Below are 10,997 nucleotides of genomic sequence, written 5' to 3' on the forward strand. Positions count from 1 at the left end.
GGACCCCTTTCTGTCTTGCACTATGATTGACACAACTTCACATCAGACTCTGAGTAAAGAATGACAAGTGTGTGAGGAGGATGCTTTCAGTGGGCTAAACACCTGTTGGTGTCAGCTGTTCTGAGTGTCGAACAGAAGAAGGGGGAACGGGGCTGGTGAGATGCAGACACAGGCACTCGACACTCAAGACTGCGTCCAGTCCCCAGGACTGCACAGAGGGATAGGAGAAAAGCAGTTCCACCGAGCTGTTCTCTGACCTCTTCACCTGCACCACGACACACGCATTTCCCTCACAAGAACAGCAAATCATTTCTTTTGAAAATATTTATTATTTTATGTGGATGGGTGTTTGGACTGCATGGATGTTTGTGTACCATGTGTATTCAGTGCCCACAAAGACCAGAAGAGGGTGTCAGATCCCCAGGAATGGGGTTACAGACAGTTGTGAGCCACTGTGTGGATTCTAGGACTCAAACCTGGGCCCTCTGGAAAAGTAACCAGTGCTCTTGACCACTGAGTCATCTCTCCAACCCCTGAATTTCTTTTTTTTAAATGCAGAAAATGACCCAGTTGGGACCAACCAGGCCAGGACCAGCAGCAGAACTCAGATTTCTCTCCCTGCCTAAAGTGGGCTTCAGTGGGTGAAGGAGAAAGCATGTCGTTTCAAATGTGGTTTGCTCCAGGCACCAGGCCAGACAGCCACTGGGATCCTGTCCCCCTGGATCTCCTGAATGGCAGGTGTCCAGAGGAGTATTCAGTGCCTCTCCTGGTTCACACAGGTAGCAACAGGTATCACTAGAGTAAAATGCAGGGCTCATCTAGAGGAGAGCTTGAAAGAAGTGGTGTGGGGGTCCGGGAGATTTGGAGAGAGGCTCACAACGTGTCCAGTGGTCCTGATCCAATCTGGGCTGGGACTGTGGGCAGCAGAGCGATTGTCCAATCAGGGATAAGACAGGTGCCATTCAGACCCAGACTCCTCCTCTTTTTTTTTTTTTTTTTTTTTGGTTGTTGTTATTTTTTCTTTTTTTTTTTTTTTTTTTTTTTTTTTTAAACAGAGCTGAGGACCGAACCCAGGGCCTTGTGCTTGCTAGACAAGCACTCTACCACTGAGCTAAATCCCCAACCCCTTTTTTTTTGGTTTTTCGAGACAGGGTTTCTCTGTGTATCCCTGGCTGTCCTGGATCTCACTCTGTAGACCAGACTGGCCTTGAACTCACAGAGATCCTCCTACCCCTGCCTCCTGAATTCCTGAGCGCTGGGATTAAAGGCTTGCCCCAGCACCACCTGATCAGACCCAGACTCCTAAAGGGCCTCAGGATAGCAAAAATCCCAGAAAGGGGATGTTTCCTGAGGAGCTCTGCTTCATTTTCCATCTTGGGGGAACATAGGGAGCTCAAAGAATCCCACAGACAGGGTTGTGATGAAGACAAGACATCCTCAGCAGGTGGGACCTGGGGCCAAAACCAGTGGGCATAGGGGAGCCAAGAAGGACTAAGATAGCCAGGGCTCCAAGGGTGGGTTAGAAGGAATTGCACTTCAGAGAGAATTAACAACCCTTAACTTGACCGGGGGAGCTTTGGGCACAAGAGCAGAAAGTTCTGCTCCTAGGCTTCTTTCCACGCCCCAGGTTCTCTCAGACCCACCCAGAGAAGGGTTTCTCTGGAGAGCAGCCACAACGTTGTTTTTTTTCCCCCAGCACTCAGAGTGTGGTCTGCAACCAGGTCTTGGGGGGCAAAGTCAGAGTGAATGGATAGAGGACCCCCTTACTTCCCAGGGGAAAGGGCTGCAGCTCCTTGGCCTGGAACTGGGCAGTCCCCTCCGAAATTGTGAAGGTAGCGGTGACCTGGTGGTTGAGACAGTAAATGGTGTTGCCCAGTACGGTGCAGTGGAGCGGGGCGGGGTCAGGCAGGGGCAGGGAGGCAGCCCGGCTCCAGGAGCCTGTCACTGTGTTGTAGCGCATCACGGCAGCACCTACACCCCGCAACAAGTCAAAGCGGTACAGGAAGCCCCCGAGGGCCACCATGTCACTGGAGCGTCGGTGGCTGGCGCTATAAGGGCACTCATCCCAGGAGTCTTTGGCTGGGCTGTATCTGAGCAGGCGGTAGAAGAGATGACCCCCGGTGACATAGATATCTCCTCGGCAGACCACAGCCTCGTGGGCCACAGGGAAGGTGCCCTCGGGGAGGGATGCTCGAAAGGTCCAGGTATCTGTGCGTGGGTCATAGCGCTCCATGCTGTATAGGCACTCACCGCCAATGGCATAAAGCATCCCGTCCAGAGCCACCAACTTGAGCTGTGCCCGGGCTTGCTGCATGGGCCGAACCTGGCTCCAAATGTTGGTCAGGGGGTTGTAGCAGAACACCTTGTTAGAGCAGACAGCCTCGGCACCAGAACCTCTGATGCCACCTGCCAGAAACAGATAGTTATGCATGGTGCAGAGACCACATCCCCGGAGCGGGACCTCCTCTGGGACCTGAGTCAGGGGCCGCCACACATTCTCTTGTGGGCTGAACACATGGAGGTATGTGTGAAGATGCGAATGCTCAGGCCCGGTTGCAGGAGCCTCCTCGCCAGGAGGGCCCCTCGTGAGCCCTGAGCGGCTCACCTGATAAAGGCTGGGCAGCACAAGGACCCCCAGCACCGTCTGGCCCTGGCAGGTCCGCAGGTTCAGGATGCGTTCCCTGTCAGCTCCGCTCAGCTGTCGGTAGAGGTGTGGGTCTCCCAGAACATGCAGCAAGTTGTTGCTCATCAAGATGTAGGTCTCCTGGGCTAAACCCAGCTCTCCATGCTGCTGGGCAAAAGCCAAAACCTCCAAGCAGCTGCCTAGGTCTAGCTTTGGGGGCCACAGCGCCATCGTTGTGGGAGGCTGCGAGGCCGGTGAGCAGGACTTCTGATGCCCGTCCACCACTCCCCAACTACCAGGCTTCTGCAGAAAAATCATAAGCTTTTGTGTCTCTTTCTGCTTCTCTGTGAGGACTGCCCTGCCGCCTGCAGGTCTGGCTCCCTCCTTTAGCACCTGCCCCTGGGGCTGCTGGGGTACTTCGTGAGTGACTATCTGTTCAGCGCTCTGAGCTATGCTACGTTTCCTCCGTTGCCGAGGCTGAGGGATGGGCTGAGCATCCTGCTTCATAGTAGATGGTCCAGGACCAGGCTGTGCCAGCCCAGGGAACTGTGAGACAGTCACAGGCTGTGCAGCTGGGGGCAGAGAGTCTAGACTTTTCTCTTTGGTTCCGTCTCCTCTAGGGTCTGGAGTGGAAGACACATTAGTGTCCACGCTCACTGGTTGTGTTTGACATCTATCCTCAGCTAGGCCCTCTGAACCTACTGGTGTGACTAAGACCGACGGTGGTCTGTGTTTGTCCTGGAGGCTGGAGATGGCCCCTTCAGAGGGGGGACCTGGCTGTCCATCTTCCAAGTATGTGGATGTGCTGGGCCCAGCAGGACTCTGAGGATCTGCCCTTGGGGCACTACTATCGCTCTTTTCTTGCCTAGGGAAGGGGTGACTTTTAAGAACCATGGTAATAAGGTTTCCCCAGCTAGCTGAGATTCGTCCTTCCAGGGAGCTCTCGGAGAGGCCCACACTAGACTCCCTAGACATAGGCCTCGGCCCACTGTCTACTGCAGGAGCTTGGGCAGAGGCTGGAGTTGAGGGTGATGTTGGGGATGGGGTTGGTGTTGAGATTGGGGTTAAGGCTGTAACTGGGGCTGGGGTTAAGGATGGGGCTGAGGTTGGGATTGGAGGTGATGTTAAGGATGGGACTTGGGTTGCTTCTGGGGCTGAAGTCGAGGCTCCCGCTGAGGCTAAAGTTTGGGTTGGAAGGGAGGCTGGCCCTGGTCTGTGATTTTCACCACCCGAAGGACCCCGGCTAACTTCCAGGGGCAAATTGTTTAAAGGAGCAAGGGGAGAGACTGCATGGAGAAACCCAGGGCTGGAATGCACCGCCATGGCAGAGGATGGAACCAGCTCAGTTTCTCGGGTCAGAGGAGAGGCTGGAAGGTTGTGGGAGGGGGTGCAGTTGAGGCCACCAGTGGACTTGGTCACATCAGTGATAAGCACAAGCCTCTGGGCAGCAGCTGGACTGCCAGCTCTCTGGTCGCCTTGACCGGACCCTCTCCCTTTGCCGATGAGGTGGCCCTCTCTTGGTTCCTCCATCTTGCTCTGGCCAGCGATTCGGTCCACTTCCGAAGCCTCAGGGTGCCGCTCTTCTGGCAAGGCCCCTTGGGAGGGACTGAAGTTGCTGGTGACAGCAGCTGCCCCACCCTCCCGGGGCCAGGCTTCCTCACCAGCCAGGATCCCCTGAGTCTCCCTAGGGGCAGGGGACCCAGGCTCCCTGCTCTCACCATCCTTAGCCCCCGAGCCTGCATTGCTGGTGGGAGAGAGCCGAAGGCCGCTCCTCCCACACACGTCCTTGGAGTCCACCCGAGTGGGTCCACCTTGGAGTCGACCATCCATAACATCCGCTAGGCCTGTTTCCTCGGGACCCTTGAGCCCCCTGTCTGAGTGGAGCGGTGAGGGACCTGCAAGGGAACTGCTGGTGAAGATGTCCTGGCTGGCCGCAGCTGCCATATCCACAGCATCCCACACACTCACCACAGTGCCCAGGCGAAGGGGGTCCAGCTTTAGAGGACGGCAGGCTCTGTCTCCTGGGCTGGCACCGGTCCGCCGACGCCGCCGACGCAAGCTGCCTAGGCTTCTCCCTGGCGGGCCAGGAGGCCCCACAGGCAGGTGCCAAGGGCTGGTGTCCTGTTGCTCGGTATGGACGGGGCCCTGCTGGGCAGCAGCCCCTTTACCACCGGTGCCAGTGGCCTCTACCTGCATCTCTGTTTTGCTATCAGGACTTCGAGGGGTGAAGCGGATCGTGATGGGGACAGGAATATCCCTTGCTTCGTGGTGACCCTGAAAGGAAGTTTCTGGCCCGGGTGGCTCCCTTCTTTTCTTTCCCAGGGTGGCTGGGGTGGTCCCTCTGCCGGCCACCTCTCCAGGTGTCTTGAGTGAAAGCCAGGCATCTGAGGCCATACTTCTGCCTCTTGACGGCTCCGGGTCCCAGGCCCTTGCTGTAGCTGGTCTTCTCTGGCCATCTCCAGGAGCCTCTGATTTCTCCTGTCCTTTGCTCGGCCCCTCATCACTGTCCTTGGACTTGGGGTGCAGGGCCAACCCGACTCCTCCTGCCTGAGCAGGTCGCGCACCCGGAGCTGTGGATGCTGAGCCTTGCGCCTCCTGGTCCTGCCTGGAGCCAAACCACTGCAGAGCCAGTGCCATGGTGGCTACCACAGCTAGTGCCAGCAAGGTGAGGACGGCTCCATCCCAGTCGTCATCTCCATCATCGTCCCAGCCCCAGAGGGGCCCACCAGCGTCTACAGCGCCCTGGAGCATGGTGCAGATTGCAGACCTGCTGTGAGGAGCCCGTTCTGGCTGGCAGCTCTGCGTGACCCACTCCCAACTCGGGCTGCTGGCTGTGCAGATGGCACAGCTCGCAGCTCCCCTGGGACAGCCCTGTTAAGGTGGACTGCCTCTCTAGGCCCCTGAGGGACACCTGCTGGCGTCCCGGTGTGCAGGCTTGCCAGCAAACCCAGTTAGACATATCAAGAGAGCCTGTGGTCTGCCGCAGCCTGCCCTGGTTGTATAGCCCAATCCCGGCCCCTTCCCCCTCCTTCTTTGCTCAGGGTCCTAGGGACAAGTGAAAGTGTCCCTGGACACACTGCCAGCATTCCACTCCACTGTCTTCAGCCTTAAAGACCCTCCTATCCCCAAATCACCCTACACCCTAGAGGCTACACTGGAGCTCCGACAAGGAAGGGTTACCACCCGGGGAGATGTTATCTCGGGGCCTTAGCAACATGATGCAGCCCTGATGAAATTACCAGAAACCGGAGAGGCCAATTCCACCATGGCCACCAGGGAAGGGTGTCGGGGGTGGTTATTTTGGTGGGCTCTCAGACTGAACATGGAGACCCCGGGATATGAGGGTCATGTGAGTTAGCATCTGGGGGGTGGGACAGGTGAAGGTCTCGTCCTCCCTCTTCCAAACATTGCTCCAAGATAAAGCAGTTTTCAAGTCAAGAGGGAAAAAAATGAAAGTGAGAAAGAATGAAGAAAACCTAAACGTTCTGTCTCCCTCTGTGGCTGGTCTTTTTCCACCCTAACTTAAATGTGGGTGGAGCCTCCTGGCCGCCTTTCACTCTCTTGGCCTGCTCATGTCCCGCCCCAGCGTGCCTCAGAAAAGCACAGGGCATAGCCTCTCCTCCAGTCACTTCATCAACCGGTGCCCAGATCCTTCAGAAACCCTCTCTGGCCCAGGTGCCCTACCAGTCCAGTTCCCATGTGTCCTCTCCTAAACCTCTCCTATCTGAACCAAATCACTCTCCATCCCGCCTCCTCCCCCAGTTTGGTTCTCACGGAATGGCATGTGGGTACCAGGGCTGGGCCTTCCCTATCTGCGCATCACTGAAATCCATATCAGGAGGACCCAGACACACAGAAAAAGAGATTGGAGTCCCCAGAATAAAGGCAGCTCTCCCAACAAGAAGTGGACCTTTTCTCCCTCTGGAACACAATGGACCCAAGGACTCCTTGACTTAGGCATCAAGGAGGTGGCAAGAGTGTCCCTGGCACCTAGCCTGGGCTCTGCTGAGCCTCAAGTATCTCATCTGGCCTGGTCCCATCCCGGCTTCCCACAGAACTATTAAGTGACAGTGAGAGGATGGGGTGAGCCCTACACCTTAAGGTGGACTTCAACCAGCAGAGGACCTTCTTGCCCTTACCCCCTGTCCCGCTCCCAGGCTCCGCCGTTAAGTTTGGAAACCCCGGACCTTCAGTAGATGTGGTCGGCACTTTCCCTGTACCTCTCTATGGGCCAGTCAGTACTTTGCCAGCTCCACACAGCTTCTGAAGATCCAGGGGAGTTCAAGAGCCAGGAAGGTCACAGAGGGGAGAGGGAATGCAAAAATCAACACAAACAAACGCACAAAGATTGAGGGTCATTGGGGGGGCTTGGGAGGGAAAGGCAGGGGGATCTCTTGTGAGTTTTTGGCCAGTCTGGTCAGGACAGCCAGACTATATAGGAAGTCTGTCTCAAAAAAACAAACAAACAAACAAACAAACAGAGGCAGTAAATGGAAAGAAATAATCAAGATCTATCACAACAAAAATTAATGAAATAGAAATGTAAATCGTAAGCTGGAGACATGGCTCGGCAACATATGTGAATCAATTAATAATACAAACATAAATGGCCTCCAAGACAGAAGTCACAAGGTCATCTCAATAGATGCAGAAAAGGCTTTTGGCAAAATCCAATATCCTTTTTTGATAAAGTCCCCAAAGAAACTAGGAACAGAAGGGATATATTTTAACACAATAAAGAGTATATATGACAAACATATACTAAATAAACAGCCAACATCATACTAAAGAGAAAAAAAAACATTAAAGCATTTCCACTAAAACCAGGAACAAGACAGAATGATTACTTCACTTTTATTCAGCATATTTCTTACAGTCTTAGCTACTGCAATAAAACAAAAGAAGGAATAAAAATGGACACAAATGGGAAAAGATAAACTACCCTCATTTGCAGATTCTATACATAAGGGACTCTAGAGACTCACTGTGTAGACTAGGCTGGCCTTGAACTCACAGAGATCCAACCTGTCTTGTACAGGGATATCAGGTATGCCCCACCCACCACGTGTAGCCTGGTATCTAATTTTGTGGGCTATTATTTTTGCCTTTACCAAGCTCCCTGAAGTGTCATCAATAGATCTTTATCACTTTGCCTGTTTTGTTAGTATCTTTTTGTTGCATTTTATTTTGTTTTTATTGAGGCATGATCTTACTATGTATCCCAGGCTGGCCTTGAACTTGAGGATCCTCCTGCCCAAGTTAGAAATACAGACTTACTCCACTGTTTTTCTTTTTCTCTGCTGTGGTTTGGTTTGGTTTTTGTTTTTTCCCTACTTGTAAAATGAATTCTAAATGTCATTAAACATTAAAATTTTTATTAACAGTTATCTTAGGGCTACAAATTTTTCTCTGAATACAACTTCAGCAGTATCCTATACAGTTTTCCTCAAGTATTTTATATTATTTGTAACTCAAAGATTGAGTTTCCTTTTAATCCCGAAGTGGTTTTTTGGTTTTTGTTGTTGTTGTTTTTGGAGACAGGGTTTCTCCGTGTAGTTTTGGTGCCTGTCCTGGATTTTGCTCTATAGACTAGGCTGGCCTCGAACTCCTAGAGATCTGCCTGGCTCTGCCTCCGAGTGCTGGGATTAAAGGCGTGCGCCGCCGCCGCCGCCGCCGCCGCCGCCGCCGCCGCCGCCGCCGCCGCCGCCATCACCACAACCACCACCCGGCTTTAATCCCGAAGTTTTGTTTACTTAAAAAAATTGTTCATTGAGAATTTGTATTGGAGTGTGATACAATCATACATTGTTGTCTCTCCATTCAACTTTTATTATTTTCTGGACAGAGACATTAGTTTTTGCAAATATTTCGTGGGCTTACATAGATACATAATTAAACTGAGCTGTCTGTATTATTCCTTTATTCTTAAGTTTGTTTTTTCCTCTGCAGATCTAACTCTGGAAAGGGTGCGCTGGCCTGTGGCCCGCACACAGTCCCAGCAGGGGCAGGCGATCAGATGGTAGGGCTGAAGGCACCTGAGGGTGGGGCCAGGCGCTTACCCTGGTTGCCAGGAAGCAAGACGGGACATAATGGGGCCTGAGAGTTTGATGAAAGGGTTGCCAAGCTGCTCTGCTATGCTTTCTCAAGAGGGTAACCACCACCGCAGGTCAGTGCATCTCCGGGTCTTTCCTCGGGGCACCCTGTGCCCCTACAAGGCCCCTTCCCAGGACATCCTTTCCCAGCACCTCTAAAACCCCTCTCCCACCCAGAAACTCCAAGCCATCCTCTTTCCAATGTCTGGGTCCAAACTTGGCCTGTACTTGAACACTAGCACTGAAGTCCCTGGGACAGGAGGCCAAGAGATGGCTTTGAAGATTGATCCTGCCCCTAGTGCACCCGCCTCCCAGCCTAGGAAACTACTGTTTGTTTTCCGGGTGCCCTGGGATACATGTTAGGCCTTGCCCTCGGTCGTGCTGGTCCCGAGTGGAGCTGGGGAAGCCTGTCTTCTACGAATTCTGTCCACAGGTGCTGCAAGCCATAAGCGCCCCCCCACCTGCGCCATGGGCTCAGAAGTCTGGGTCGGCACTTGGCGGCCCCATCGGCCCCGCGGCCCCATCGCGGCGCTCTACAGAGGCCCGGGGCCCAAATACAAGCTGCCACCGAACACCGGTAGCCAGGGCGGATACTGGGGAGGAAGTAGGGAAGGTGGGACTGTGGGCGGTCTACACTGGTGCCTGGAATCCAGGAACCGGAGGACTGTGCCCGGAGCAAAAAGGGAGGTCAAGAGATAGGAGGGTTTGTGCTGGGGACTGCCTCGGTGAAAAAGGGGGAGGGAAAGGAGCTGGCGGCCGCTGTGCACCGCGAAGGTGACGCGGGGATGCTCCCGCAGGTTACAAACTGCATGACCCATCTCGGCCGCGAGCCCCCGCCTTCACCTTCGGCTCGCGCCTGCCCTTGCAGCACACAACCTGCGGGCCCGGGCCGAGCCATCTGGTGCCCGCCCGCATGACCGTGCGCGGCACCGACGGCGCCCCGGCATTCTCCATCTATGGTCGCCTACGCCACACAGCGCCCTTCCTCACTCCGGGACCGGGTCAGCACCCTGGGGCACGGGTCTCCCCGTGGTGGAACTGCCTCCGAGGAAGCCCACTGGGGAACTCCCCACCCAAACCCAGAATCCCGGGAACCTCCCTCCCCTCCTCCCCCCGCCCCATACCCAGAAACCCGAACCTCACTGTGGCTCCAATTTCTCCCTAGTGCCAAGATCCCAGGCTAGGCTCCCCATACCCCACCCCACCCCACCCCACCCCAGTTCTGGCCCACACTCTTGGTCCATCCCCTAGGCAGGTACTTCCCAGAACGCTCGGGAAACGCGACGTACCCCAGCGCTCCCCGGCATACCATCGCTCCCCGAAACTGGGGCATTCTCACGAAGCAACAAACCCCAGGTGAGGCCGGAGGGCTGGATCCAGCACTAGGGACCCTCCCACACCCCAACCGGCAGTCTGCCATAAAGGCAAGGAAATTGGTCCAACATATAACCTCTTGCTGGCTCCTCCTTAGGCCCTGGGTCCTACACTGTGCCTTCGCTCTTGGGCCCACGTGTCATAGGCAAAGTCTCAGCCCCAACTTACTCCATCTATGGCCGCAGCAATGTGGGCAGCTGCTTCGAGGACCTCAGCAAGGTGGGGAAAGGGCTGCCAGCCGAACGTCTCTAGTAATCAAGAGGGTCAGTGGCAATGGGGGTGGTGAAAGACGCCTGGCACTCCACCACTCAGGAAACTGAGGCAGGAGGATCGTGAGTTCAAAGCCAGCCTGGGGTACACAGTGAGCTTCTAGCTTGGAGCGGAGGAGAAATCAGTAGCTCACAAGGAATGGAGGCTGGACCCAACACCCTCCTCCCGTCCTCCTAGACCCCAGGCCCGTGTGCCTACCACGTTGTGAACCCCGGGGTCTACAAGAACCGAGCCCCGCAGTTCACCATGCTGCCGCGGACTTCAGTACCCCAAGAAAGCACTCAGAGGCCAGGACCCGCAAGCTACAGCGTGGACGAGGTGGTCTGCAGTCCAGGGTCAAGGGGCAGGGGATGAGAGTCTGAGGGCTAAGACAGGGTCCCCGGGGAACAGGCATTCCTGTGTGAAGCCGAACGGCTGGCTTGGTAAGGTCAGCGGCGTCTCCTGGGCCCGCAGCACCGGAAGCCTCGTGGCTGGAGCTTCGGAATCAGGCACTCAGACTATCTGGCCCCCATGATACCCCGCGTGAACGACTGATGCCAGCAGGCGCGCACCGGCCCTCGGTTGTTTGCTTAAAGCTTTTCAAGCCAGCGCTGTGTGTGTGCTTCTCTCTCTCCGCGGTTGGGCAGGGGGTGAGGGGA

General features: G+C 55.1%; 2 protein-coding genes across 3 annotated transcripts; one reads left to right on the forward strand and one right to left on the reverse strand.

Annotated features, from left to right (window-relative positions):
- Positions 1 to 1,697: 1,697 nt before the first annotated feature.
- Klhdc7b (kelch domain containing 7B) lies at positions 1,698 to 5,374 on the reverse strand. The gene has a single exon (XM_028869311.2). It carries the CDS (start codon positions 5,372 to 5,374, stop codon positions 1,700 to 1,702), a length of 3,675 nt encoding a protein of 1,224 aa, XP_028725144.1. The 3' UTR covers positions 1,698 to 1,699.
- Positions 5,375 to 8,678: 3,304 nt separating this feature from the next.
- Positions 8,679 to 10,947, forward strand: Odf3b (outer dense fiber of sperm tails 3B). Of its 2 annotated transcripts, XM_028869201.2 has the most exons (7): positions 8,679 to 8,789; positions 9,149 to 9,292; positions 9,513 to 9,716; positions 9,967 to 10,071; positions 10,187 to 10,308; positions 10,537 to 10,677; positions 10,813 to 10,947. In XM_028869201.2, exons 2-7 carry the CDS (start codon positions 9,184 to 9,186, stop codon positions 10,891 to 10,893), a joined length of 762 nt encoding a protein of 253 aa, XP_028725034.1. In that variant the 5' UTR covers positions 8,679 to 8,789; positions 9,149 to 9,183; the 3' UTR covers positions 10,894 to 10,947. The 2 variants fall into 2 exon arrangements, with proteins under 2 accessions (XP_028725034.1, XP_037053337.1); XM_037197442.1 differs by lacking the exon at positions 8,679 to 8,789 and having other exon boundaries at positions 8,799 to 9,292.
- Positions 10,948 to 10,997: the final 50 nt, after the last annotated feature.

This window comes from Peromyscus leucopus, chromosome 20 (genome assembly GCF_004664715.2).
Source record: "Peromyscus leucopus breed LL Stock chromosome 20, UCI_PerLeu_2.1, whole genome shotgun sequence".
NCBI lineage: Eukaryota > Metazoa > Chordata > Mammalia > Rodentia > Cricetidae > Peromyscus > Peromyscus leucopus.

Excerpts from the sequence above, each read along its gene's own strand:
- Odf3b (XM_028869201.2), top strand. The coding sequence starts at position 9,184 with ATGGGCTCAGAAGTCTGGGTCGGCACTTGGCGGCCCCATCGGCCCCGC. Across the intron at positions 9,717-9,966 it reads CTTCCTCACTCCGGGACCGG|GCAGGTACTTCCCAGAACGC; the intron begins GTCAGCACCCTG and ends TCCATCCCCTAG. Across the intron at positions 10,309-10,536 it reads GCTTCGAGGACCTCAGCAAG|ACCCCAGGCCCGTGTGCCTA; the intron begins GTGGGGAAAGGG and ends CCGTCCTCCTAG.
- Klhdc7b (XM_028869311.2), bottom strand. The coding sequence starts at position 5,374 with ATGCTCCAGGGCGCTGTAGACGCTGGTGGGCCCCTCTGGGGCTGGGAC.